This window comes from Aquarana catesbeiana, linkage group LG02 (genome assembly GCF_042186555.1).
Source record: "Aquarana catesbeiana isolate 2022-GZ linkage group LG02, ASM4218655v1, whole genome shotgun sequence".
In the NCBI taxonomy this organism is placed as follows: domain Eukaryota; kingdom Metazoa; phylum Chordata; class Amphibia; order Anura; family Ranidae; genus Aquarana; species Aquarana catesbeiana.
The window spans coordinates 265169915-265195246 of record NC_133325.1 but is presented as its reverse complement, the minus strand read 5'-3'; the positions used below and the strand labels follow the sequence as shown (position 1 = coordinate 265195246).

Genomic DNA, 25332 nt, shown 5'->3' with positions numbered 1-25332 from the left:
CAGCCGCAGCTCTCCTGTCTGCAGTTCTCCCTATCTGTGTCCACTGTCTTCCTCCCCCCTCCTCTCTCTGCCCGTACCTGGGCCGGACCTCCCCTGCTCCTGCTCCTCTATTACCTATCATAAATCTTCTTATTCCCTCTGTATCATTAGAACATCTGTCCCTGTGCCTGTGTAATGAAAAAACTCCACCGATCTGTACCTGTATAAATGGCTCCAGGCGCCCAGCTGATCGTCCTTTCTCTCTCTCTCCCCCCCCCCCCCTCCTCTCTCCTCTCCCCCGCATCCCCAGCTGACGTCAGCGGGATGGCTTAGCCCTGCCCACTGCAGCTGTGAGCCGAGACAGAAGAGAGGATAGCAATCGGCTGTGCGCCCGGAGCGGAGCTTATATCGTTACAGATCAGCAGATTTTTTATATTACACAAGCACAGGGACACATGTTCTTATGATACAGAGGGAGTAAGAAGATTATATTACAGTGGCTTAACAGTCACTTTAATACAAAGCACAGGTGTGAACAGGTCCCTATACTGGGTAGTAACTTGTCATATTGATATGAGGTTTTGGTGTTATTCTCTCCTCTTTATAAATTAAAATAAATACATCCCATTTGAATATTTTTCAATTATTATTTTACAGGTGACCATATTCTTGCACTTTTTATGGGCTGGACCCTTACAGGCCATTGCAGTTACAGTTCTTCTTTGGTTAGAGATTGGGCCCTCCTGTCTGGCTGGAATGGCAGTGCTGATAATCCTGATGCCTCTGCAAACTTGTCTTGGAAAACTCTTTACTTCATTAAGGTAACATTTATTTTTGTGTTTTTTTTAAGCTTGTTGTCATCTTTAGGGCTCTGTATATGCCCATACTGTACATATGCACATAAATGCAAGTACCAGCAGTTATGTGTGTGTATAGCTGCACACAGCATAGTCTTCTATGTATGTCGGTGACCACGATTACACTGCAACTGTGGTTCCTGGGCACCACAGCAAAAGGTGAAATTGACTTTATACAGCCGCATGCCCTAATATAAGCTCATGCGAAAGAGCCCTTATTTTATTGTATTGGTTTACTGATGGCCACAGGTGCACCTCTGTTTATGAGCTATGCATGGAAGCTTGGTTAGTGTGAGCAACAGAGGTAATGTAAGGTTTTATTTTTTACTTACCTTCACTACATACTTTGCTCTAGTAGATGATTCCTCACAAATAAGTATTTTGTTTTCAAGGCTTTTCACTAACTGCTAAAACCTGTCAGACAACTGATGTCAGCTCCCATGTTATTAAACTCTATGGGCTTCTGAGATCAGTTAAGGTTAATTAAGCTGGCTATACATGGGTCAGTTTTTTCGTTCAGTCAGTGGATTGAACGAAAAATGTGAAAAACTATGTGGATGTAGGAATCCTTATTGCTGTGTCATTGTATTCTGGCAGCAGGACTCTGCTATCACAATACGCTGATCAGCACTGCAAGCGCTGATCAAATGAAAATTTTTCCAGCAGGACCACTCATGAGAAGGCGATCAATAGAACGGGAACAACCGTAGATCAATCAAAATCTGCCCAGTTCCTGCTGAATTGGCTGAATTTTATTCCATGTCTGCCCAGTTTAAGAACCAGTTTGTGATTTACTTTTGTTTTCTCATACAATTCTACAGTATGGGAATGCATGACAAAGACATCTCAAAAGCTCAATGAACAATCATTTTGCTAAATAAACCATCTCTACTCCTTCTTTCCATAGGGCTGGTTCACAGCAGCCGCTGCATTGTAGCACAGTGGCTGGTATGCAGTGCGATCTGACTGAGCTAACTAACTTTATTGGGATGTCACAAAGACATCTCATAAAATTCAATTGTCAGTCATGCGGTGTAAGGTAGTGGATTGCCTCCCACTTTGCTGATAAAAAGTACTGCAATACTTTTTCTCAGCACATCGTGCCTGCACGCACTGTATGTCCATAGACACACAGAGCATGGCTTGGCCCTGCCCTGTCCTCTTTGGCTGTGATTGACAGCAATGAGTAAATATGATGAAAAATTAGTGAAAAGATTGTTATTTGTTAGTAAAACATTTAAAAAAATAAATATTAACATGTAAACTGGTGAAAATAAAAAGTCCACACAGATATTAGAATTGATGCATCAAGAGATTGTCCAAAATGAGACAAAATAGCAAAAAAACATTAATTTAAAAGACTTGGGCTGCCGCCTCTTCATTTGGCAAGATTGTTTCACTATTTCAGATCCAGATAGACAACTTATAAGTAGCCAGATGGCCTCTTACCAGATACGAAGGACCCCAGATTATGAGGGTCAGACTCGCCAAAGATTAGCACTGTGTTGCAACAGGTATCCCTCCAAATCACTCCGGAACGATAGACTGGCCACAGATCCACAATTAGAACACCGAGATGGGATGTTTCCTTTCTTTCACTCGTGACTGGCAGCGGCTATCAGCTGTGATACTCCACCTGATAAATTCAAATGGGATGGCCGCTCTCCTCCGTCTCAAGTGATAGGCAGCGAGATTGTTTTAAAGAACAATTTCCCTTACCTTCGGGGTTCCTCCAAATAGTTTTTGCCAATGGTAGATAAGAGAAATAGAAGAAAAGCTTCATGGTGCAGTGAATCATAACATTTATTTCTCACAGATTTCTCGTGCACAGCGAAGACATATACAAGATACATAGCTTCAGGACTATCAGACTGTCAACTGTGTGCGTGGTGACGTCACGGGGTTCTCTCCAACTGACGCGTTTCCCTGTAACAAGCATCGACTGGGAACGGAGAACTCTGTTCCCAGTCGATGCTTGTTACAGGGAATCTGAAGGAGCTGCACTCAGAAGGTTTTTTTTAACCTTAATACAGAGAATGGTAAAAAACCTTCAGCCTTTAGAACTACTTTAAATAAGTTATGCTTCGGCTTAGACAGAGTACAGTGCTCACAAATGTGGTGTTGGTTTTTTGTATGGATTTGTACTACTTTTACATTTTGGTTACCTCGTTCCCAGGGGCAAGACAGCAGCCATCACAGACATCAGAATCCGAACCATGAATGAAGTAATATCTGGAATGAGAATAATTAAGATGTATGCTTGGGAACAGCCATTTACAGAACTTGTAAATCAAAATAGAAAGTAGGTTACTTTGACCTTAAAGTATTATTTCATAGCACCTTCACTGGTGTGATTTTTTTTTTTCTTTCTATGTCGTATTTTAGTTACCAGGTTTTCTAGTTTGTTTCTGCTCTACTTATTTTCTTCTGCCCCAGTCATAGATCACATTGGTCAAGTTAGTTATATCGTTTATTAAGTAACCTCCAGATTAAGGAAAATGTCAACAAGTTGTATGAAAGCAGAAAGAATATATTAATAGTAGAAGTATTGTATCGATGGCCTACAGCAATATGGGAAGATATACAGTGCCTCGCAAAAGTATTCACCCCCTTGGCATTTTTCGCGTTTTGTTGCCTCCCAGCCTGGAATTAACATGGATTGTTTGAGGATTTGCATCATTTAATTTACAGAACATGCCCACAACTTTGAAGATTTTTTTTTTATTGTGAAGCAAACAACAAATAGGACAAAATAACAGAAGAAGTCAATGTGCATAACTATTCACCCCCCTAAAGGCAATACTTTATAGAGCCACCTTTTGCGGCTATCACAGCTCCAAATCGCTTTGGATAGGTCTCTATGAGCTTGCCACATCTTACCACTGGGATTTTTGCCCATTACTCCTTGCAAAACTGCTCCAGCTCCTTCAAGTTGGATGGTTTGCGCTTGTGAACAGCAATTTTAAGTCTGACCACAGGGTTTTTTGGGGAACGAGGTCTGGGCTTTGACTAGGCCATTCCAACACATTTACATGTTTCACCTTAAACCACTCAAGTGTTGCTTTAGCAGTGTGTTTGGGGTCATTGTCCTGCTGGAAGGTGAACCTCCGTCCTAGCCTCAAATCACACACAGAGTGGTACAGGCTTTGCTCAAGAATATCCCTGTATTTAGCACCATCCAGGCAAGACAGTAATCCTTGAAGTGTCGTTTATTGGTACCAGAGTGACAATAAAACAATGCTGATGCGTTTCGGCAATAGCCTTAGTCGTAGCATGATGCTGCCACCACCATGTTTCACTGTGGGGATGGTGTTCTTTGGGTGATGTGATGTGTTGGGTTTGCGCCAGACATACCATTTTTCTTTGATGGCCAAAAAGTTAAATTTTAGTCTCATCAGACGAGAGCACCTTCCTCCATACATTTTGGGAGTCTCCCACATGCTTTTTCGCAAACTCAAAATGTGCAATTTTGTTTTTTGCTGAAAATAATGGCTTTCTTCTGGCCACTCTGCCATAAAGCCTAACTCTATGGAGCGTATGGCTTATTGTGGTCCTATATACAGGTACTCCAGTCTCTGCTGTGGAACTCTGCTGCTCCTCCAGCGTTACCTTAGGTCTCTGTGCTGCCTCTCTGATTAATGCCCTCCTTGCCCGGTCAATGAGTTTTGGTGTGCAGTCGTCTCTTGGCAGGCTTGCTGTTGTGCCATATTCTTTCCATTTGGTTATGATAGATTTGATGGTGCTCCTAGGGATCATCAAAGATTTGGATATTTTTTTATAACCTAACCCTGACTTGTATTTCTCAACAACATTGTCCCTTACTTGTTTGGAGAGTTCCTTGGTCTTCATGGCGGTGTTTGGTTAGTGGTGTCTCTTGCTTAGATTTTGCAGCTTCTGGGGCCTTTCAAAAAGGTGTGTATGTGTAATGACAGATCATGTGACTTAGATTGCACACGGATGGACATCATTTCACTAATTATGTGACTTCTGAAGGTAATTGGTTGCACCAGAACTTTTTATGGACTTCATAACAAAGGGGGTGAATACATACGCACATGCCAATTATCATTTTTTTATTTCTGAAAAATAGTTATGTATATATTTTTCTAATTTTACTTCACCAACAGACTATTGTGTTCTGATCCATCACATATAATTCAGATTAAAAAAAATTGAACTAAAGGCTGTAATGTAACAAAATAGGTAAAAAGCCAAGGGGGGTGAATACTTTTGCAAGACACTGTAGATGTGTATTATTTGAGCAGGTCAAGTGAGATGGACTTTAAATAATAACCCCTATATTGGACCCGTTAGCTAAAAAGTTTGCCTATGACTGATAAGAAATTTTCTAAAGTCTTTTATTAAAATACATTTGTGTTTCTTTGCACATTGCCTGACACAATTTCTTATTTAAATCTGTGATATTTAGAGGACCGTTATTGTCTAAAGCCACCAATTGGTAGGTGTTATCTTTAATTTTCATTGTACCGGGAAAATTAAATGGGGAATCTCTGTGTGCTCCATGTTCCTATATCTGTGATGCATGTAGGAACTAATCAGCTTGTACAGGCAGTCTTCAGGGTACAAACAAGATCAGGTCTGAAGGTTTGTTCTTAAGTTGAATTTGTATGCAAGTCAGAACGGGTACATTTTTTTTAAGTGTAGTTCCAGCCAAAAAAAATAATTTTAAGTTTTTTGGATAGCATAGGGAAGGGTTAACACCCCTGTAATGCTTGTTTTGTTGTCTGTGCCCCTGTACAGAAGACTTCACCTCACTTTCTTTCCATGTGACAATTGGATTTTGAATCCATTGGGTTGTTGTATAAACAAGGATTGGTGATAAAGCTTCAATGGAGACAACTTGTTCCCATGATAAACTCTTATGCCGTGTACGCACGTCCGTTTTTTCCGTCGGATTAAACTCTGAAGGTTTTTCTGACGGAGTTCCGACAGGATTCCGCTGAAACTGTCTTGCGTACACACGATCACACCAAAGTCCGACCGTCAAGAACGTGGTGACGTACAACATGTACGAGACGGGACTAGAAAAAGGAAGTTCCATAGCCAGTAGCCAATAGCTTCCGTCTCTTACTTGCTTCAGAGCATGCGTCTTTTTTGGTCCGTTGGACCAGCATACAGACGATCGGTTTTCCCGATAGGAATTGGTTCCGTCGGAAATATTTAGAACATATTCTCTTTCTAAGTCCATCAGAATTTTCGAAAGAAAAAGTCAGATGAGGCATACACACGATCGGAATATACGATGAAAAGCTCCCGTTGGACTTTTTCTGTCGGACATTACGCTCGTGTGTACGTGGAATTACAGGAAAGAATTTCTCTTCCTAGGGGTAGATTTCCACTCACTTCCTGTTTCCCTATTGTAAGTAGGAGTCGTTTGTAAGTCGAATATTTGTAACCCGGGGACCACCTGTAGTTGTCATTTTTCAGAGGTTGTTATACGTTGAGCTCCTTAATAGTTCATAAGGGCAACACATACATTTGTCTTCTTGTTTTTATCCTTTGTAGTTTGATCATTTCTGTATGATTCATGTTATCATCATGTAGCTGATGCAGTAAGATATATTTAAGTTTTCTTCTCTTAATTGATTTGTGTAGTTCTAAATGTATTCTCTGTTTTGCTTTTCTTGATTTTATTATTATAGGAAGGAGATTTCCAAAGTCCTTCGAAGCTCTTATCTACGTGGACTCAACTTGGCCTCTTTCTTTGTTGCAAGCAAAATCATTGTGTTTGTAACTTTCACCACGTATGTTCTGCTTGGCAATGTTATATCAGCAAGTCGAGTGTTTGTTGCAGTATCCCTTTATAGTGCAGTGAGACTCACTGTCACTCTCTTCTTCCCCTCAGCTATTGAGAGGGTATCTGAGACCAAAGTCAGCATAAGGAGGATTAAGGTATGTGTGTAAATATTTCAGACATAGATTTGGTGTCTTCACTTCCTTCACTGCTATATAGTTGGATAGACGAAAAGTTTTGTATTCTGACTCAGCTGTCTTACTGTTGCCTGCAAATGCCTCCCTAATTTAAAAATAAATTATCTGAACTAACCTGATAAAGAATTTGTTAAATTGTTAAAGGGCATCTCCAGCCAAAGCTAATCCCCTGAAAGATAGAGTGGAGCTGTTTTGCCTTCCAAAAATATGTAAAATAATTTTGTGATTCCTTACCCCTGCTATGCAACATAGTTGCATAGCATCTGAGAAAGGTTTTTGTTACCCTTCTTAACATTTATTCAGACACTGTACCATTGATTGTCTTCTGTCTGCTTTTAAAGAACATTTTGTTTTCTGGCTGGTATCCTGCCATTGTAGGGATTGTAAGGATAGCCTTGTAGGGTTTGGGTGTACAGCTCTGGACACTATGGGGTTGCTACACTAAAGACAAATATGCTGTTAACGTTGAGGCCATATGCACACTGGACGTTAACATAACATTTTATTTTTTATTTTTTGAAGAAAAAAATTATTATTTTTTTTCAATGGATCAAAAATGTTAAAAACCACTGGTGAGCGACGTTTTTGAGCATTTGTCGACGTTTATCGGCGTTTATCAGTGTTAGAGCGTTTTTACAGCTGAAAAACGTCTCTCAGAACCCACTAGTTTTGGGGTTTTTTTTACTGCTCAAAAACGCCACTGCCCAAAACTGTTGATAACAGCCTATGTGTGCATGGACACATAGGATCCCGTGATGGAGAGTTTAATGATTGTAGAGAAAAACGTCTACAGCCAAAAACAGCTGCTGTAAAAACGTTAAAAAATGTCCAGTGTGCATGAGGCCTAAAAGATAATTTTCTCTTACAAAAGTGAATGTGTTAAAAATTCACTTTTCAAAAAAATTCTTGATCACATGCAAGGATAAAAAAAGTGTTTTTTACTTGTACGTGATTGATGATCATCGACAGAGCTTCACATCATTCACTAAGCTAAAGGAAAATTTCCTTGCAAAATAAAAAGCATGTTTGCCTTTAGTAAATCAACCCTTACAGGTGTCAATAAAATAAGTATAGGTTCATAATTTGGGCCAGGGGGGTGTCCAGTCCCTTTTTTTCTGGCAGAGATGTGAATCTCATGTTTGTGCTATGGCTCAGATCCTAGTATATATGTATTCATTGTATGTCTATTAAAAAATGAACAATACACAATTTCCGTAGCATTTCGCATATATAATTAATGCAAATTTTTTTGTGTCACCCCACTGGTAGGGAAGCTATCTCTCTGACTCAGCAGAGGCAATAGGTAACGTCTTCCCCACAGAGAGAAAGGTTCCCACTTTGCAGTTACTGGTAGGGGACAGGCTTTTCCACTCATGCTGTGGTTGCTTTAGAAAGAGAACAAAGTGTAAGATATTGAGCACATTTTGTTTTGATGCACCTGGTTTAGCAGTTGCGTATAGCAGTTTTAAACCAAGGACCTAATTGGGCTTTTAACAAACTAGCCAGATTAAACCAAACAAGTAAAAATACACACTCACTCATCTAACTATACATGGGTACAGCTATACAGGTGGCAAAATTGGCAAACTGTCTGCTAATCACTTGGATCTTACTGCTGTAAAGATGAGAATCCATATGGGATTTACTGTATGCTTTCATATAACTAATGTGAGTTTTCAGCGGACATTGACTTTAGTGGTAGAGATGCATTAGTTTGTGTAACCTAGTACACTTCAGTGTCGGTTTAAAGTTTTCACAAATAATAAACCAATTGTAAAACAAACCCAAATAAATAAATAATTTATTTAAACACAATTTTTATTGTCAGCAGTACACACTTGATAGGTAATAGATATATGGTGACTGATTTCAGGAGGTACTAGGTAAACACAGTTTACTTTAATAGGGTGCAATATTTAATTTATTTGAAATGCACGGCTTTAGAATATCTTGAATGCATACATGGTAAAAGCATAACACCATATCTGGAACCATAAAAAGACATGATATATAAATAATAGCAAAACATCTAGCCATCCAGACATAGATGAAAAAGATAAATGCATCTAAACAACTACATGAGAATATGATTGTAAGTTATTAAAGTGTAACAAAAGGCAAAAGCTGAGCTGTCAGTTTTTTTTGTTCAGTCCTGCCGGGTTGAATGAAAATACCTACTGGTGTATACTAGGCTTTCCTCTATCCAAAATGAAAAAAAGTTTTGCCTTTAGTTACACTTTAAGTGGTCCATGTACAGAAAAAATACACTAAACTAATATCAGTATATCAGAAATTCACTGAGTACGATTAATACACAAAAGAGAAGAATCTAGTGACTTCAAGGCTCAGGTGATCTAATAATTGACTAACCCATTTTATGTGCCAAAGTAATCTATAAAACATTTATAAGAGCCTATCTCAGATTAACCTTTTTATTTACTGTGGAATTGGGCATTGACATACAATATGTGGGTTAAACATTTCTAACAAATTAAGAGGTTTTGGCATTGTAAAACTGAAATACTTAAATGCATTTATTTGGAATAGTAAGGACATGTCCTGCTGAACGCTACAGGGTTAATTTTCTAGGGAAGTAGGGATTATTCACTTACAAAAACAGTGGACAGATTTGATAGTCACTATTTGAGTGAATAGCAGCCATAGGATTTGTCAACTGTCAATCACAAGGCAGGTGGACTTGATGGACAGCTAGTCTTTCAGAGTTCTACTGTCAACAGCCAACAGCATCATAACAACCAATGACTCACCTCCAGCCCATTCACCTATGGCCCTTATATACCTTTCATTGTTAAAATATGGCCATTGCATATTTGGGTAATGACATCAGCCATTTTTCCATTTGGGGCAGGGATGAGTCAATGATTGCTAGGATGTCGGTGACCCACAAGCCCTGTTCAGGGAGCTGTCACATTCATTACAGATTCTCAGCACCTATGTACAACTGTATGCCAGCCCAGAGTTCGTCATAATTACCACCTGTTTCCTAATCTGCAAACTGGCTGCAATAATTCTTTTTGAATTTGCTGCAGTCATAGCAACAGGTTCTTAAAGTGGCGGTAATGAGGAATATTTGAATCTGTTGCACATGTCAGAAATGTTAATGAAGCTGTTGCAAGACTTTCTTGAATTAGGCGCAGGTTGTTTTAAATGGACCATATTGCCAGAAAAGTGTTGCAAATACTTTATTGAATTCCCCCATAGTGCATTAAAGTGCTTTGGTAAGAAGTTCAAGGGTGTGCAGGCTCCAGGAAGCATATTTGCTGCAATCCAGTTTAGCAGAGTGAACGTTGAAAGACTGAGGTACACTGGAAAAAAAAAAAAAACTATTAAGAAAGTTGAGGCTGAAGTTATCATTCTTTTGTTATTCTGTTTTTTTTTACCAGACATTTTAACAGGCCTGGGCCTGTCTGTGCTGAAGAAAAGCATCCCTACAATATGATGCTGCCACCACCATGTTTCACGGTGGGGATGGTGTGTTCAGGGTGATGTGCAGTGTTAGTATTCCCCCACACATAGTGTTTTGCTTTTAGGCCAAAAGGTTCAATTTTGGTCTCATCTGACCAGAGCACATTCTTCCACATGTTTGCTGTGTCCCCCACATGGCTTCTTGCAAACTGCAAAACAGGACTTCTTATGGCTATCTTTTAACAATGGCTTTCTTGTTGCCACTCTTCCATAATGGGCAGATTTGTGGAGTACACGACTAATAGTTGTCCTGTGGACAGATTCTCCCACCTGAGCTGTGGATCTCTGTAGCTCCTGCAGAGTTACCATGGGCCTCTTGGCTGTTTCTCTGATTAATGCTCTCCTTGCTTGGCCTGTCAGTTTAGGTGGACAGCCATGTCTTGGTAGGTTTGCAGTTGTGCCGTATTCTTTCCATTTTCGGATAATGGATTGAACAATGCTCTGTGAGATGTTCAAAGCGTGGGATATTTTTTTAAAACCTAACGCTGCTTTAACCTTCTCCACAACTTTATAATTGACCTGTCTGGTGTGTTCCTTGACCTTCATGATGGTGTTTGTTCACTAAGGTTCTCTAACAAACCTCTGAGGGCTTCACAGGACAGCTGTATTTATATGGAGATAAACATGACACATGGGTGGACCATACTTACTAATTAGGTGACTTCTGGAGGCAATTGGTTCCACTAGATTTTAGTTAGAGGTAAAGGGGGCTGAATACAAATGCACGCCACACTTTTCAGATATTAATTTGTAAACATTTTTAAAAACCATTTATCATTTTCCTTCCACTTCACAATTATGTGCCACTTTGTTTTGGTCTATCACATAAAATCCCAGTAAAGTACATTTACAATTTTGGTTGTAACATGACAAAATGTGGAAAATTTCAAGGGGTATGAATACTTTTTCAAGGCACTGTATGTGGAAACTCAGTGGCAGGGTTGTAAACAGTGTATTTGTCGTCCTGGTATTTCACTTACGCATGGTGCGGTGACGGCTGATGGTTTTACCCCATCAAGCGGGGAGTGTTTTCCTCCTAGGAGGCCAATAGGATTGTCTCTCCTTTCAGCCAATCGGGTGACGGGTCCCTGGACCCGCTTCCTGATTGGTCTTGAGGAGAATCGGTGTGACAATAGCGAATAGTCATTCGCTATTGTCACACAACTTACTGTGCTCAGGGTGCAGTGCTCTGCGCCCCGAGCCCCCCCCCCCCTTTCTAAAAGGCTATTAGAGCCTCTGACTCTAATCATGTGCGTCAAAAAAAAAAAAGAAAACCCTTCTCACTTCTTGTTAGGACTCCAGGACATGATGTGAACAGGATACAGACAGCAAAAAATCAACTTACAGGGGGGTTAAAATGGTATTAAAGCCAAAAGCAAACATTTATTATGCTGCAGATTGCCAATTCTTAGATGTGATGGCCATATTAGTTTACATTTACCTTTTTTAGGCCTTTTCTTCTATTTTCATTTGGGGATCTAGCCAGCAAGTCTGTTGTTTTTCAAAAGCACAAGCTCTCCAGCAGAATATATTAGTTTACATGGATGAGACAAACCACTTAACGCTGGCAGGGGTGCTTGAAATGATGAGCTTTTATTTATTCACCCATAACCTTTATCCCAAAAGGAAAAACAGTTTGCTATAATTGATTAAAAAGTGTGAGCTGAAGTTTGGCTTCAATGTGTTAGTGTATCTAAATCTGCTAATACATTTAACACTACCTTCCCCCCAAACTGACAGTGCTGCTGTCTGCTGTTCCTCTTCTAAATTCGTCCATTGCGTTTCACTAATACAGTAGGTGTGTTACTGTCCAGATCATCGGGTGAAAACAGAGGAAAAAAAAAAAGAAAACTGATGCAGTCACCACATCTAATGATTAGTAAACTGCAATACATTTTTGGTTTTGGGTTTAATACAGCTTTAATCATTCCCTACTCTATACAGAATAAAAAAAAAAGTTTTGGCTGTACGTATACTTTGAAAATAAGCTACTAATTGAGAACTATGAGGGTTGCAATTGCTGATCTTTTTCTGAAAATGTTAGCTACCTGGCTGCTGTTCTGAACCAGTGGCTTTCATACATTTTGAGTGACTGACCCAGAGCAAGTGTGCAGATTGGGAAAGTAGGAATACAGTCCATATCTCCATACTTGTTGGTGACCAGTGACTTAAAGTAAGGAAACCAGTGTTAGCATATTAGTCTGGAGGTATCAGTCATGACAGTTTTCATATTTCTCTGTTGGCAGATTTAGCTAGATGTCTTAAAGTGATACCAAGCACACCCTGTTTAATTTACATCGTCCCTTCTATGTCTGTATATGGATGATGGTACTGTAATTATTTGCATGAAAAAAAATTAAAATACCCTTTTTCCTAATCAATATACAGCTGTCACATGACCCAGCTCTTTCCCAACATGTATGCAGTGAATCTGGCAGGAGGAGCTTCTATTTCTCTGCTGCTGGTCACATGTTAACCGCTTGGGGGCCAGCCGCCGCAGTTACACTGCGGCAGGTTGGCTCCGCTGCGCAAAATCACGTAGCTGTACATGATCTTGCAAGGTCCTGATAGCAGGCGCGCGTGCCCGCCGCGAGCTCCGTGAGTCCGACCGTGGGTCCCGCGGATTCGATGTCCGCGGGGATACCCACGATCGTCTCATGGTGGGGAAGAACGGGGAAATGCTAATGTAAACAAGCATTTCCCCGTTCTGCCTTGTGACACTGATCACAGCTCCCTGTAATTGGGAGCGGTGATCAGTGTCGTGTCACACCTAGCCCACCCCCCCACAATTAGAATCACTCCCAAGGACACACTTAACTCCTGCAGCGCCCCCTCCTGGGTAACCCCTTCACTGCCAGTCACATTTACACAGTAATCAGTGCATTTTTAATCGCACTGATCGCTGTATAAATGTGAATGGTCCCAAAATAGCGCAAAAATTGTCCGATCTGTCCCCCATAATGTCACAGTCACGATAAAAATCGCTGATCGCCGCCATTACTAGTAAAAAAAAAAAAAATTAATAAAAATGCCATAAAACTATCCCCTATTTTGTAGACGCTATAACTTTTGCACAAACCAATCAATAAATGCTTATTGTGATTTTTTTTTTTTTTTAACCAAAAATATGTAGAAGAAAACTAAACTGAGGAAAAAAAATGTTTTTTATATATTTTTTGGGGATATTTATTATAGCACAAATCAAAAAATTGCTTTTTTTTTCAAAATTGTCACACTTTTTTTGTTTGATGAAATACCACCAAAAGAAAGCTCTATTTGTGATGAAAAAAGGACAACAATTTTGTTTGGGAGCCACGTCCCACGACCGCGCAATTGTCAGTTAAAGCGACGCAGTGCCGAATGCAAAAAAGTGCTCTGGTCAGGAACGGGGTAAATCCTTCCGGGGTTGAAGTGGTTAAAAAAAAAAAAAAATTGCCTTTGGAATACAGAGTAAATCAACTAATTTAAATTGTCATACAAATATATGTTTGAAATAAAATCTTTATTATTTTTTGGCAATAACATGGTGTGGGTGGATTCCTGCCAATTACAGGCTGTGTCACACCCCTCCAGCCTGTGTCTTTGAATAAAAGGGAGGTGAAGCCTACATCAATCAAGATGTAACATCCCCACCCCCTTTGTGTTTAGCTGGTTAGTGGGCATGGAGAAGGAGGGAGGGAGTGGGCTGTCATTTACCACTGTGTATACACCCACATGTGCTGTCAAGGAGGAAATGCTCAGCATAGAAGCTGACTGAAAATGGAGCATGTGCACTAGCTGCCAACACTGCTTTGCAAAATCCCCAATTGCAATAGGGGCATAGACGGGGGGGGGGGGGGGGCAGAGAATGGCAGGATCAACCATATCCAATACAGAAAACGAATCCCATAGTGACTGGGTGAATATGAACAGCATGTAATATAGTGTTGATAGGTTTTAATAATATGGGTTTAATGAAACTTTATTTGAGTTATTTGTGTTCTCTATTTTATTAAATTAGGATCATTTACTGTAGGTTCCTTAATTTTATTGGTTCATTCACTTTTAGAACTTTTTGTTGCTTGATGAGGTTTCAAAACCAGCTGTATACCAGCCAGAGGAAAATGAGGAAGACCTGCTGGTACAAATTCAAGATCTGACCTGTTACTGGGACAAGGTAAGAGTTTAAATAACATTGATGTGTACTTTTCACAAATACCTTTCACAATATATTAGTCCAGAAATAAAGAGCAAATCTCTCATCTCAAGTCACAAGTAGTGAGAGCTCTTGAGGCCTGTGATGTGGGGACTAATGCAATGTGTGTACTGTTTTTTCTTATAAGGAGGTCACAGTGAGACGTACTGTATACACTGCATGGTAATAAATAGATGCAATTAGATGGGTGAGGCTACAGGTGCTGAATGCAATTTGTTTCTTGCTGGAACATGCTGTTTATAATAAATCTCTTTTGTGTAATTGTAGTATGATTTCATTTTGAAGCATGGCCTTCAGTACACTCACATCATTAATCCTTTTGTTGAATGCTATTAGTTTACAGCTTCTTACGAAAGTTTGATCATTGTGAGCCTGTAATTCGGATATCTAGCAGTTTGCCTGGATTGCAGCCTTAAAAGTTAACTCTGCTTTTGTGGGAAAAATATTGCAATAAAAAATATAGTATATATTATTGTGACGCTAGCCATATTGTTATTCACTGTTATTAAAAATGACCTTTCCTTTTCAATCCACAGCCTTGTTATTTTCTATAAATTTGAAAGCAATATGGAGGCCTTCTGTACACAGCTGGTGTACGGAACGTCCCCAGAAATGTCAGTTCCTGCTTGTGTGATTGCCTCGCTTATTTTACCAGAAGTATGCACTAAGATACAAATCAGATTTTAGGTCTTCTCTTCAACAAAAATCTAATTTTTGTTAAGATACTCCCAAAGGGTTATTCACTTCTGAAGGGATGCCGATACTGCAACTTTATTAGAACACTGCAAATGCATTAGCTGTTTAAAAAAGCTGATAGAAAAAAGTCACGCCCATTCAGATTCACTCTGCACATTGGCATAATCTAAGAACTGAAAGGTGAAGCATGATGGCACCGCTCCTAATGACATTATTCTGACAAAACACGTAGGGCAGAGCTTCTGGCGTCAACACGTCACTTCCAGTTCTGATTCGTGGAACGCGTTGCGCCCCGGACGTAATTTTTAAAGCTTTTAATAATAAAAAAACCACACAGATTTACACTATGAGGTTTGCCTCTGCCCGCTTACTTCCCGCATGAGCCTGCAGAGACAGAAGACGAAGAAACTGAGGATGCTGTTTATTAGCATTCGAATGACGCACCAATATATAAGCACTGGCAGGACTTCCATTTAGGACTTTATATATTTATCGACTTGTGAACTGTGCTTTATGTTATTTATTTCATGCACGCATATGATATATTAATTTTTGACTATTGTATATACCTTGCACTTTATACCATAGAGTAATCTATATTTTTTATGTATAAATAAAACACAATTATTTTTGTATACACCTTGCACTTTACTTAACAGAGTGCACGAGGGCTTATGCTCAGCAGACTGGCCTCCTTTGAAAGATTATCACCTCTGTGGCATGATTTACGTATTTATATTCATTTACACTGCTGGTATCACGTACTTTGATACCTTAAAGTGGTTTTAGAGGCAGAAGGTTCTTTATCTTAATGCATTCTATGCATTAAGATAAAAAACCTGTGTGCAGCGGCCCCCCTTAGCCCTCCCCCCTAATACTTACACAAGCTCATCTAGATCCAGCAATTTTGTAGGAATGTCTCGGCTGCCCAGGACTCCCCTCCTCATTGGCTGAGACAGCAGCGTGGCACCATTGGCTCCCACTGCAGTCAATAAAAGTCAGTCAGCCAATGAGGAGAGAAAGGGGGCGGGTCCGGGTCGCAGCTCTGTGTCTAAATGGATACGCGGAGCTGTGGCTCAGTTTGGGTGCAAGCTGCTTGCTGTGGGGGCACTCAGCAGGAGGAAGGGGCCAGGAGCTCTGATGAGGGACCTGCAAAGAAGTGGATCAGGGCTGCTCTGTGCAAAACCACAGCACAGGGCAGGTAAGTATAACATGTTTGTTATTTTTAAACAAAAAAAAAGAGACTTTACAATCACTTTAACCACTTGCCGACCTGCTCACGCAGATATACTGCAGCAGGTCGGCTCTCCTGCGCAAACTGACATAACTGTACATCAGTCCATTAAAGCAGGATAGCGCGCAGGAGTGTGCCTGCGGGTCCCGCGAACTCTATGTCCGCTGGCGTCCCACGATCGCGGCGAGGAGAGGCAGAACGGGGACTGCCTATGTAAACAAGGCATTTTCCCGTTCTGCCTAGTGACATGACAGGTATCTACTGCACCCAGTGATCGGGAACAGTGATCTCTGTCATGTTTCAGTAAGCCCATCCCCACTACAGTTAGAACACGCTGAGGGAACACAGTTAACCCCTTGATCGCCCCCTTCCCTGCCAGTGTTAACCTCTTCCCTGCCAGTGTCATTTTTACATTGATCAGTGCATTTTTATAGCACTCATCAATGTAATAATGTCACTGGTCCCCGGAAAGTGTCATTTGGGGTCAGATCTGTCCGCTGCAAGGTTGCAGTCCTTCTAAAAATCGCAGATCGACGCCATATTTCTTGTATTGTCTCCTAGGTGGGTAGATGTAATTACCCGTCTCTCTAAATTTCTATGATTAGCAATAAGACCAAAGAAGGAAACCATGCACCTTCAATTTTGGGCTCTACCCTTCAGCCTTTCCTCTTCGCCCCGAATCTTTACAAAAATTCTGGCGGACACTTTGAGTCAAGGGCATATCCATAGTCGCCTATCTAGACGATATTCTCCTCTTTGCAAACTCTCCCATGAAATTACTAGAGAACCTGAAGTACACACATGCATTCCTAGAAAATCTAGGTTGGTTGGTGAACAGAGAAAAATCCAACCCAAACCCCACTCAGCAAATAATATACTTGGGGTACATACTAGACTCAACAAAAAGTGTTTCTACCCAGGGAGAAGATACAAAAAATCCAAGAGGCGATGAAAGCATTACAGGCCAATCAACCATGCTCAATAAGCCGAATAATGTCAACATTAGGATTACTAACCTTGGCAATCTCAGCAGTACAATGGGCGGGTTTACATTTTCAGGCCCCTACAGATGTTCATCTTAAAAGTATGGGACTGCAAACAAGAGTCCTTAGACACACAGGTTCTAATACCAACACGGGTAAAAAGATCCCTGTGGTGGTGGAGGAGATCAGAAAATTTAAACAGAGGACAGATGTGGGCCCTACCAATCACCCAAATAATAACTATGGACGCAAGCGGCGTAGGGTGGGGAGCACATCTAGGCTCCTGGGTAACACAGGGAACTTGGAAAAAGGAAGAGATGACGAGATCATCCAATTGGAAGGAGTTGAAGGCAGTACTTCTAGCACTTTGATACTTCCAGAAAGAACTGAGCGGTCATCACTTACAGGTCAGGTCCAACAATTCATCAGTAATCGCCTACATCAACAAGCAGGGAGGAACAAGGAGCGGAACCCTGTGGACCTTAGCAGAGGAAATCTTAAACTGGGGAGAGAAAAATGTACTCTCCTTGTCAGCAGTACATTTGGAAGGGGAATTATACAAAGTGACAGATTTCCTGTCAAGTTGAAAGAAGGCTCTTGGGTACTAAATCAGGAAGTGTTCAAACGGATCACGTAAAAATGGGGAACACCTCAGGTGGACTTATTTGCCTCAAAAGAAAGCAAAAAGTTTCAGGCTTTCTTCTCCCTGAAGAGGGAAGATGGTGCGCTCGGAGTAGACGCACTAGCACATAAGTGGTTATTCAACAAATGTTATGCCTTTCCCACACCAGTGCCCCTACCAGCAGTACTAAGAAAATTTCGTACAGAGAACACGTCACTGATTCTCATTGCATCACACTGGCCCAGGAGACCGTGGTTCTCTATGATCAAAGAACTTGCTGTAGAACCTCCTTGGTTACTACCAGTCCAGAAGGGTCTCCTATCCCAGGGCCCAGTGTGTTGCCCTCAAGTGGAAAGGTGAAACCTGGCCGCTTGGTTTCTGAGGAGCAGCTACTGAAAGTGAAAGGATTCTCAAACCGCTTAATTGATACACTGCTGAAAAGCAGGAAAATGGAGACTGGCACCATTTACCAGAGGGTATGGAAATGTTTTAACAAATGATGTACAGAGAACTCCTTTAAAACACAAAGTTCCGTGTCAGTTTTAGAGTTCCTGCAGAGTGGAGCAGATAAAGGTCTAAGGCTCAGCACATTGAAAAGTCAGGTTTCAGCGCTGCCCGTATATCAGGAAAGAAAACTAGGGTCCGATCCATGGATAATTAGACTCTTTAAATCCTTGAGCAGGCAGAGACTGATACAAGGCCCGGCCTTCCCAAAATGGGACCTATCATTAGTGCTACAAACTATGACAGCAGACACTTTTGAGCCACGGGAAAATTGCAGTTTGAAGATGCTGACACTTAAAGCAGTCTTCTTGGTAGCAATTACGACAGTTAGAAGGGTCTGTGAGATAGAGGCCCTATCAATCAGACCCCCCGTTTTTCAGATCTTCCCGGATCGCATAGTTTTTAAGATGGATCCAGCTTTTTTGCCTAAAGTGGCCTCAAATTTTCACAGAGGCCAAGATTTTATTTTACCTTTGTTTTGTACAAATCCTTCCAGGAAGAAATTAAGTTCCATATATTAGACATCAGGAGATGTGTCCTACATTATTTAGATGAAACAAATTCTAATTTCAGGAGCCAGGAAAGGGCACAAGGCCTCAAAACGCACCATAGGTGGCTAAGAGAGGCTATTGGCCAGGCTTATACATTAGGAGGCATGCAGATCCCAGGGGGTATTAGGGCACACTCCACAAGAGCAGTGGCAGCATCGCAGGCAGAGAGAGCTGGAGCAACGCCAGAACAGATTTGTAACATGGTCCAGCTTCGCCACTTTTATAAGACACTGTACAGTGGATCTTTGGTCTGCAAAGGCTCAGACCTTAGGACGCAAGGTCTTACAAGCCATAGTCCCGCCCTAAGGGTAAGTGCTCGATTATCCTCTCAGGTGGCTGTCCTGAAAGATGATTAGGGGAAAAACGAAGTTACTTACTGGTAACGTTCTTTCCCGGAATCTTTCAGGACAGCACAGGTACCCACCCAAATGTATAAAATACTTGAGATTTCCTTACAGGAAACGTGATATAGATCGACTATGTGTATCATATGTTCTCGTGTCCCCCCAGCGGACTGGAGGTGCTCTTTTAAAAATCTGAGCAGCCAGCAGGGGAGTAGGAAATTTAAAGATGGTTGTCGCGGTGTTTCCTACAGAGGGGAGGAGCCAAGGTCTCTCAGGTGGCTGTCCTGAAAGACTCCGGGAAAGAATGTTTCCGATAAGTAACTTCGTTTTTTACTTGAAGTAGAACTAAACCTTCCCCTCCTTTACAGGGAAGCTGCCATGTTCGCCTATATTTGATCTGCATTTGACATGGTGCTGCACATGTGGTCAGCAGGGCCGTTTGAAGGAATTTGGGGACTCCAAGCAAAATGGACATGGAGGCCCCCCGCACACACGCACACAAAGCCTACAGGAATCACAGCATTGCGATACAGTTTAAGTTCACCAACACTTTATATAATTAAAAAAGGTTTACAGTGGAAATACTGCTGTTGCATACAATGTGCATAAAATTTGAACATTTTCAACAATTGAACATTTGCGGAAAAAACCCCCCCACTGTACCATAAAATCAAATATACATTAAAAAAGTGCACAATAACTAAATCCAACATACTTAAAACTCACACACACTCACATTAACATTTTTCAGTTCTCACAAACAATTTATCTAAAACTGCTGTTTGCGAGCCTTGTTTTCTGAGTCCTGTACCGCGTGGACTGCAGGAGGAAGGAAGAGGAGCTCGGGCATGCTACAGGCTGCAGCTTATAGGAATCGGTGGCCGGCGGCACAACTGGGGCCTCAGGCCAGCTCGGGGCCCCAAGCAATTGCTTGTTTTGCCTGTCCTGTCGCGACGAGCCTGGTAGTCAGTTGACACCAGCCATTTGATGGCCTGACAGTTTTGTTGCAAGCACAAGCAGCTGTAAAGGTTATCATTTATGATATACTTTGAATGTAACTGTTTTTGGAAACTGGTAAATTAATGGGTTTAATTCTGCTTGAATACAAAAACCAAAGTCCACATAAACATGTATTTTCTAGAAAATCAAAAAAAAAAACAGTGCAAAGTGTAAACCTATGTTCAATAAATTATTTTTCACTAATTGGTAGCACTTGGCTTCTTGTGATATTTAATTGATGTCTAAAAGAGGTGTTATTTTTACCTGGCACAAACATATATTCTTGGCAACTAATTAGAGTTGTTCATTATGTAGATGACAGAACACTGCTACAGGTGGGTAAATAATTGATTGCTATGTGTTCTACCATTCTGTTATTAAATAAAGTCCAAGGGAATATCCACTTAGTGAAAAAAAGATTTCACTTGGCAATGTTCCACTTTGCTCTTCTGTCTGATTTGTGGACTTGTGTAAACACTCACAGGAGTAATATTCGGTTTGTATTCTAATGTGCACATTTTATTTGTAGCCTGGGCAAACAATCTGGGTTTAAAGTTGAGTTTGATTTTTAAAGTTTTATGTGCTGTCCCCCAGCTCCCCATAATATTTAAGGTTATTGAGTAAGATGCAGCATGTAGCAGTTCTTGAACAGTTGCAGGCATTGTATTGATCATCTTGGTTTTCTTGTTGTACGGGATTTTTGCATTTTACCTGATCTGTTTTTGCTGACTTGCTGCCACCTACTGGTACTTTTGTAGAATCAATTCTGAATATTATCTCCTAAGCGTGTGAAAATTTGTCTTGCAATTATTAACATTAATGTAGAAGAAAGAACACCAAGATCATGGAAGTAATTGCTATTTCTACTGATCAGTGATGTTTTAGACTACTGTTTTTACATTAGCAGAACGTTTAAAACATCTGTGAATGATTTTTAGTGTAGTCTAGAACAAAGTACATTGTAACTAGCAGATCATCTTATGTTGAGTGTAAAAATACCTGGATGGAATCCTGGAAGTGAAAATGTCTTACATTTTTTTAAATTCAGTTTTTCACAATACATTTTCTTAAAAGGCCTCATTTTAAACCAGTACAAATTTCTTAACCAATGCCAGGGGGCATGTGCTGTATTAAACTAAAAAATGCAGTGTTTCTGCATCAAGGTAAACGCCATATGTCATTTTTTCCATTTTCAATTGAACTATTGGAAAATAAAGTCATTGTAATTTGTTTTGTATATAGTATCTCTTGTCAAATATTTTAAAACATTTTTTAAGACTTAACTAGAAAAGGTAACATTTGTCAGTTCTGAAAACCTCAAAACCAAACTATATTTTGTAAGTGAAAAGGAATTTATGACGTTCTTTACTTGGTGCTTGGCAGATTTTTAAGAACAAACACATATCATGTTTTCAGTTCTATCTGGTGAATGATCTGCCTGTAGAGAACTGTGACAAACTGTCTCATATGAACGCGCTGGAACATAGCTTATGTTTTAACTGCAAGCTCAAAGCCCTGTTTGTCTTCCTTACTCATTATTACTGTTTTCTCAAGCCAACAGCACCTTCTTACCCTCCAGTGTATTTTGACAAGGTGATAGCTAACATCTTTGCCTTTTAGCTTTGGCATAGTTATATTGTCACTTATTACCAAGCCTTATTTGGCTACAAGTTTTGTAAGCCATATAAACATTGGTATTTAAATATCAACGATAGCCAGAGTTTTTTTTTGCTTTTTAAGTTTTAGATAGTGTGGATTGGGTTTTTCTTGCTGCATGCTTTCCATGTTTGGAAGAGTTCCTCTTTTTTTTTTATTCTGTCTTGTGCCCACACAGGAAATCAAAGGTATCACCTCAATAGGGACACAGACAGCAATAAAGAGCAGATGGAATTTGTATGCCTTCCCTTCAACTACAAAGAAGTCCTTTTTAATTGATTTGTCTATCTTTTGAGAAAAGATTCCCTTTTTTCCCACATAGGAAGTAAGTAAAAACCTCCCTAGAGAGGTCAAAGGCAGCAATAAAATCCTAGAGTAGGTATCTTTCCCCAATTATCCAAAACAAACTAGGTAGACTGGGCCATAGTCAGGCCCATAAAAGTTATTGATAGGGTTTCACCGATACTGGTATCAGTGCCGATACTAAGCATTTGCACAAGTACTTGTACTCGGATACCTTTGTGGTGTGATTTGAGCCCTGTGACAGACCTAGCCGGGACAGAGGCTGTTGGAGAGGACTGAATGCAAGCCTGTTGCCTTTTGATTATGGGCCCTAGCATTTGGGGGAATGGTGCTCTCTGTGAGCTGTATGCCTGGGGACCCTGGGGTTGGTGTTACTTTGGATTCAGCTCCATGTCCCCCCAAAACACACAGACTCTGGGAACCCTTTATATGCCATATTAGAATGATAAGACTGAATTATACTGTTGGGACACATCCTGTGAGGAGATGCTGGGGTCATCCACTCCAACTACCTGTGTTTATGTTAATTGAATGAGCTGATCACATTGTCCTCTATACAATGTAGGAGACGGGACGACTCCTATTGGAGCTGCTGCTATTGTGAGAAGGTGTCCTGTGATAATTAACTCAGTCTGGGCAAAAGGTCATGTCTCAATCACATAGGCTGTATAAAGGATTAGTTAATTAGCTCATGTTAATTAGGTTACAGTTGTATTGTTAGAGGAGGTTCCAAGGGCATATAAAGTCTTGTAATTTTGATTCTAAATAAAACAGTTCATGGTAGCAACAAGCAAGTGTCGCCTTGTTTTGTGCTCAGAGAGGTTGGAATATCTGATATCTGTATACAGACTGGGAGGAAGTGGTATATGACGGAAGCACTCAAGCGGAGTGTGGGACGTTCCGTGACATTATACAGGCTCAAATCGCACTGCAAAAAATCGCATGTGATTTGAACAGGCATGCAGGGCGATTTCTGTTGGACTCGCATGCGGTTTCTGACACCGCTTTTATGTGATCCCAGGCTGAAGTCACTATGACAAGCCTGGGTTCACACATGAGCGGTACAGGAAACTGTATGTGTTCCAGACAGGGATCACACCGCATTCCTGTTCAAATCACATGTGATTCTTTGCAGTGCAATTTGAGCCCATTTGTTTGTATGGGCCCAAATCGCACCGCAAAGGTATCGGTACTCAGTTTCAAGCGCGTACTTGAGTACAAGTATCGGTACTCATACTTGCCGGTAACAAAAACGGTATTGGGGCAACCCTAGTTATTAACATGGGATGACTATGGCTTCCTATATACTGGCAAATGTTGCATCATTAACAAAGGGAAATTTGCCAGCCGTTGTAGTGTCTGCAGACTCCTCAAACTAATTTCAACTTTTTTTGTTGGCTCAGAAAACTAGGCTGATTTATTAAAGGTGTTTAGAATCTTTCACTAAGCTTTGTGGATAATTCCCCTGCAAAGTGCAACTTCCCTTGTAAAGTGAACAGTCTATTTGCCTTTGGTAAATGAACCCCATTAAAGAGGAGTTCTCTCCCCCCAACGAAAAAATGAAAAGGCAGCAGCTACAAATACTGTAGCTGCTGACTTTTAATATTAGGACACTCACCTGTCCAGGGTTCCCGTAATGTTGGTACCCCAGGCGATTTTCGGATCTGCCCTTGGGTTCTGCCACCGCCATTCCTTGTAAGGGAAACCAGCAGTGAAGCCTTTTGGCTTCACAGCTGGTTTGCTACTGCGCATGCACAAAGCACGCTTTACGTTGCCTGACAGTGGAGGATGGGGGGGGGCGAACTTCTGAGGGATGGCACCGCGGCACTATTTTCCAGGAGTGGGGAAGGGGTACCTGTCAAAAACAGGTACCCGTCCCCCCTGGGGGGAGGAAGCCGATAAGCGGAGGTTCCACTTTTGAGTGGAACTCTGCTTTAAGTTATATTGCAAGGCTGAGTGATTTTATACATTTAATTGTGATAAGCATGCTTTCTTTTGAGTCCCAGTACTGTCTTATGAAGGAATAACTGATTTTTTTTTTCCGGATCCTCAGGGCCAGTTCACACCACATGCAGTCCAGTGCATTTTTGTTCTGCATCAAAAACACATCTCATGTTTTTTTTTTTTTTTATTTAACTGAGTGATACTGTTCACTCTGTCAAATAATTATTATTCTGTCTATTAGTATATAAAATGCAATTTCTGTTTCTGTCAGTTCAGAGTGTAAGAGATTGCACAAGTTTGAATAGTTTTTGCTTGGCTGCATTTGTGTTACATCAAACATTGTTTTATTTGCAGACCTTGGAAATGCCAACCCTTCAGAATATCTCATGCAGTGTGAGACCTGGGGAATTGCTGGCTGTAATCGGACCTGTTGGAGCAGGGAAAGTGAGTATCATGTTTCTCTCCCTCTCTCTCCTCACGCTCTACATACAGCTAAACTGATTTTCCAGCATAATGAAAGTGCTGATACTTTCATAGTCAGTCATTGGGCTCTTGGTGAAAGAGAACATGTATTTACATTGATTGTCCCCATGCATTCCAAATGAGTGATGAAATGCCAGAAAAAACTGCTCGGGGTGTTACTTCTTTGTCAAGACACAATAGTCCGCTTAGTTTACCTTACCCTGATGTATTGTATTTTCTTATGGGATGCTGGCTGTTTGATGTTTTCCAGTGAAAGGGAAAATAGTGCATTAGTAGGGCTGAAATGATAGATACAAGGATAGAACACAAGTTGATGCTTTATGAGATAATCATTTCATGTCAATTACAGATATACAATTTATTGTGCTTATGATTTCTGTTTTAAAAGCAAAGGAGAAGGCTAAATAATATCAATTTACACATCCTTGATTCCTAGCAATTAGAAAAATGGCCGATAGCACTAGGGCCATCAGTTCTAATCCCAACCATGGCACTACCTGCATGGAGTTTGCATGTGGGTTTCCTCCGGGTACTTTGGTTTCCT

At 40.7% G+C, this 25332-nt stretch overlaps 1 protein-coding gene across 2 annotated transcripts in view; it reads left to right on the top strand.

Annotated features, from left to right (window-relative positions):
• The window catches only part of ABCC4 (ATP binding cassette subfamily C member 4 (PEL blood group)), a 627509-nt gene that overhangs the window by 167309 nt on the left and 434868 nt on the right, over nt 1-25332 (top strand). For both annotated transcript variants that reach the window (XM_073614376.1, XM_073614377.1), the window contains exons 6-10: nt 637-800; nt 3013-3138; nt 6500-6749; nt 14323-14430; nt 24660-24749. In XM_073614376.1, coding sequence (XP_073470477.1) covers nt 637-800; nt 3013-3138; nt 6500-6749; nt 14323-14430; nt 24660-24749 — 738 coding nt within the window. The remainder of the gene's footprint in view (nt 1-636; nt 801-3012; nt 3139-6499; nt 6750-14322; nt 14431-24659; nt 24750-25332) is intronic.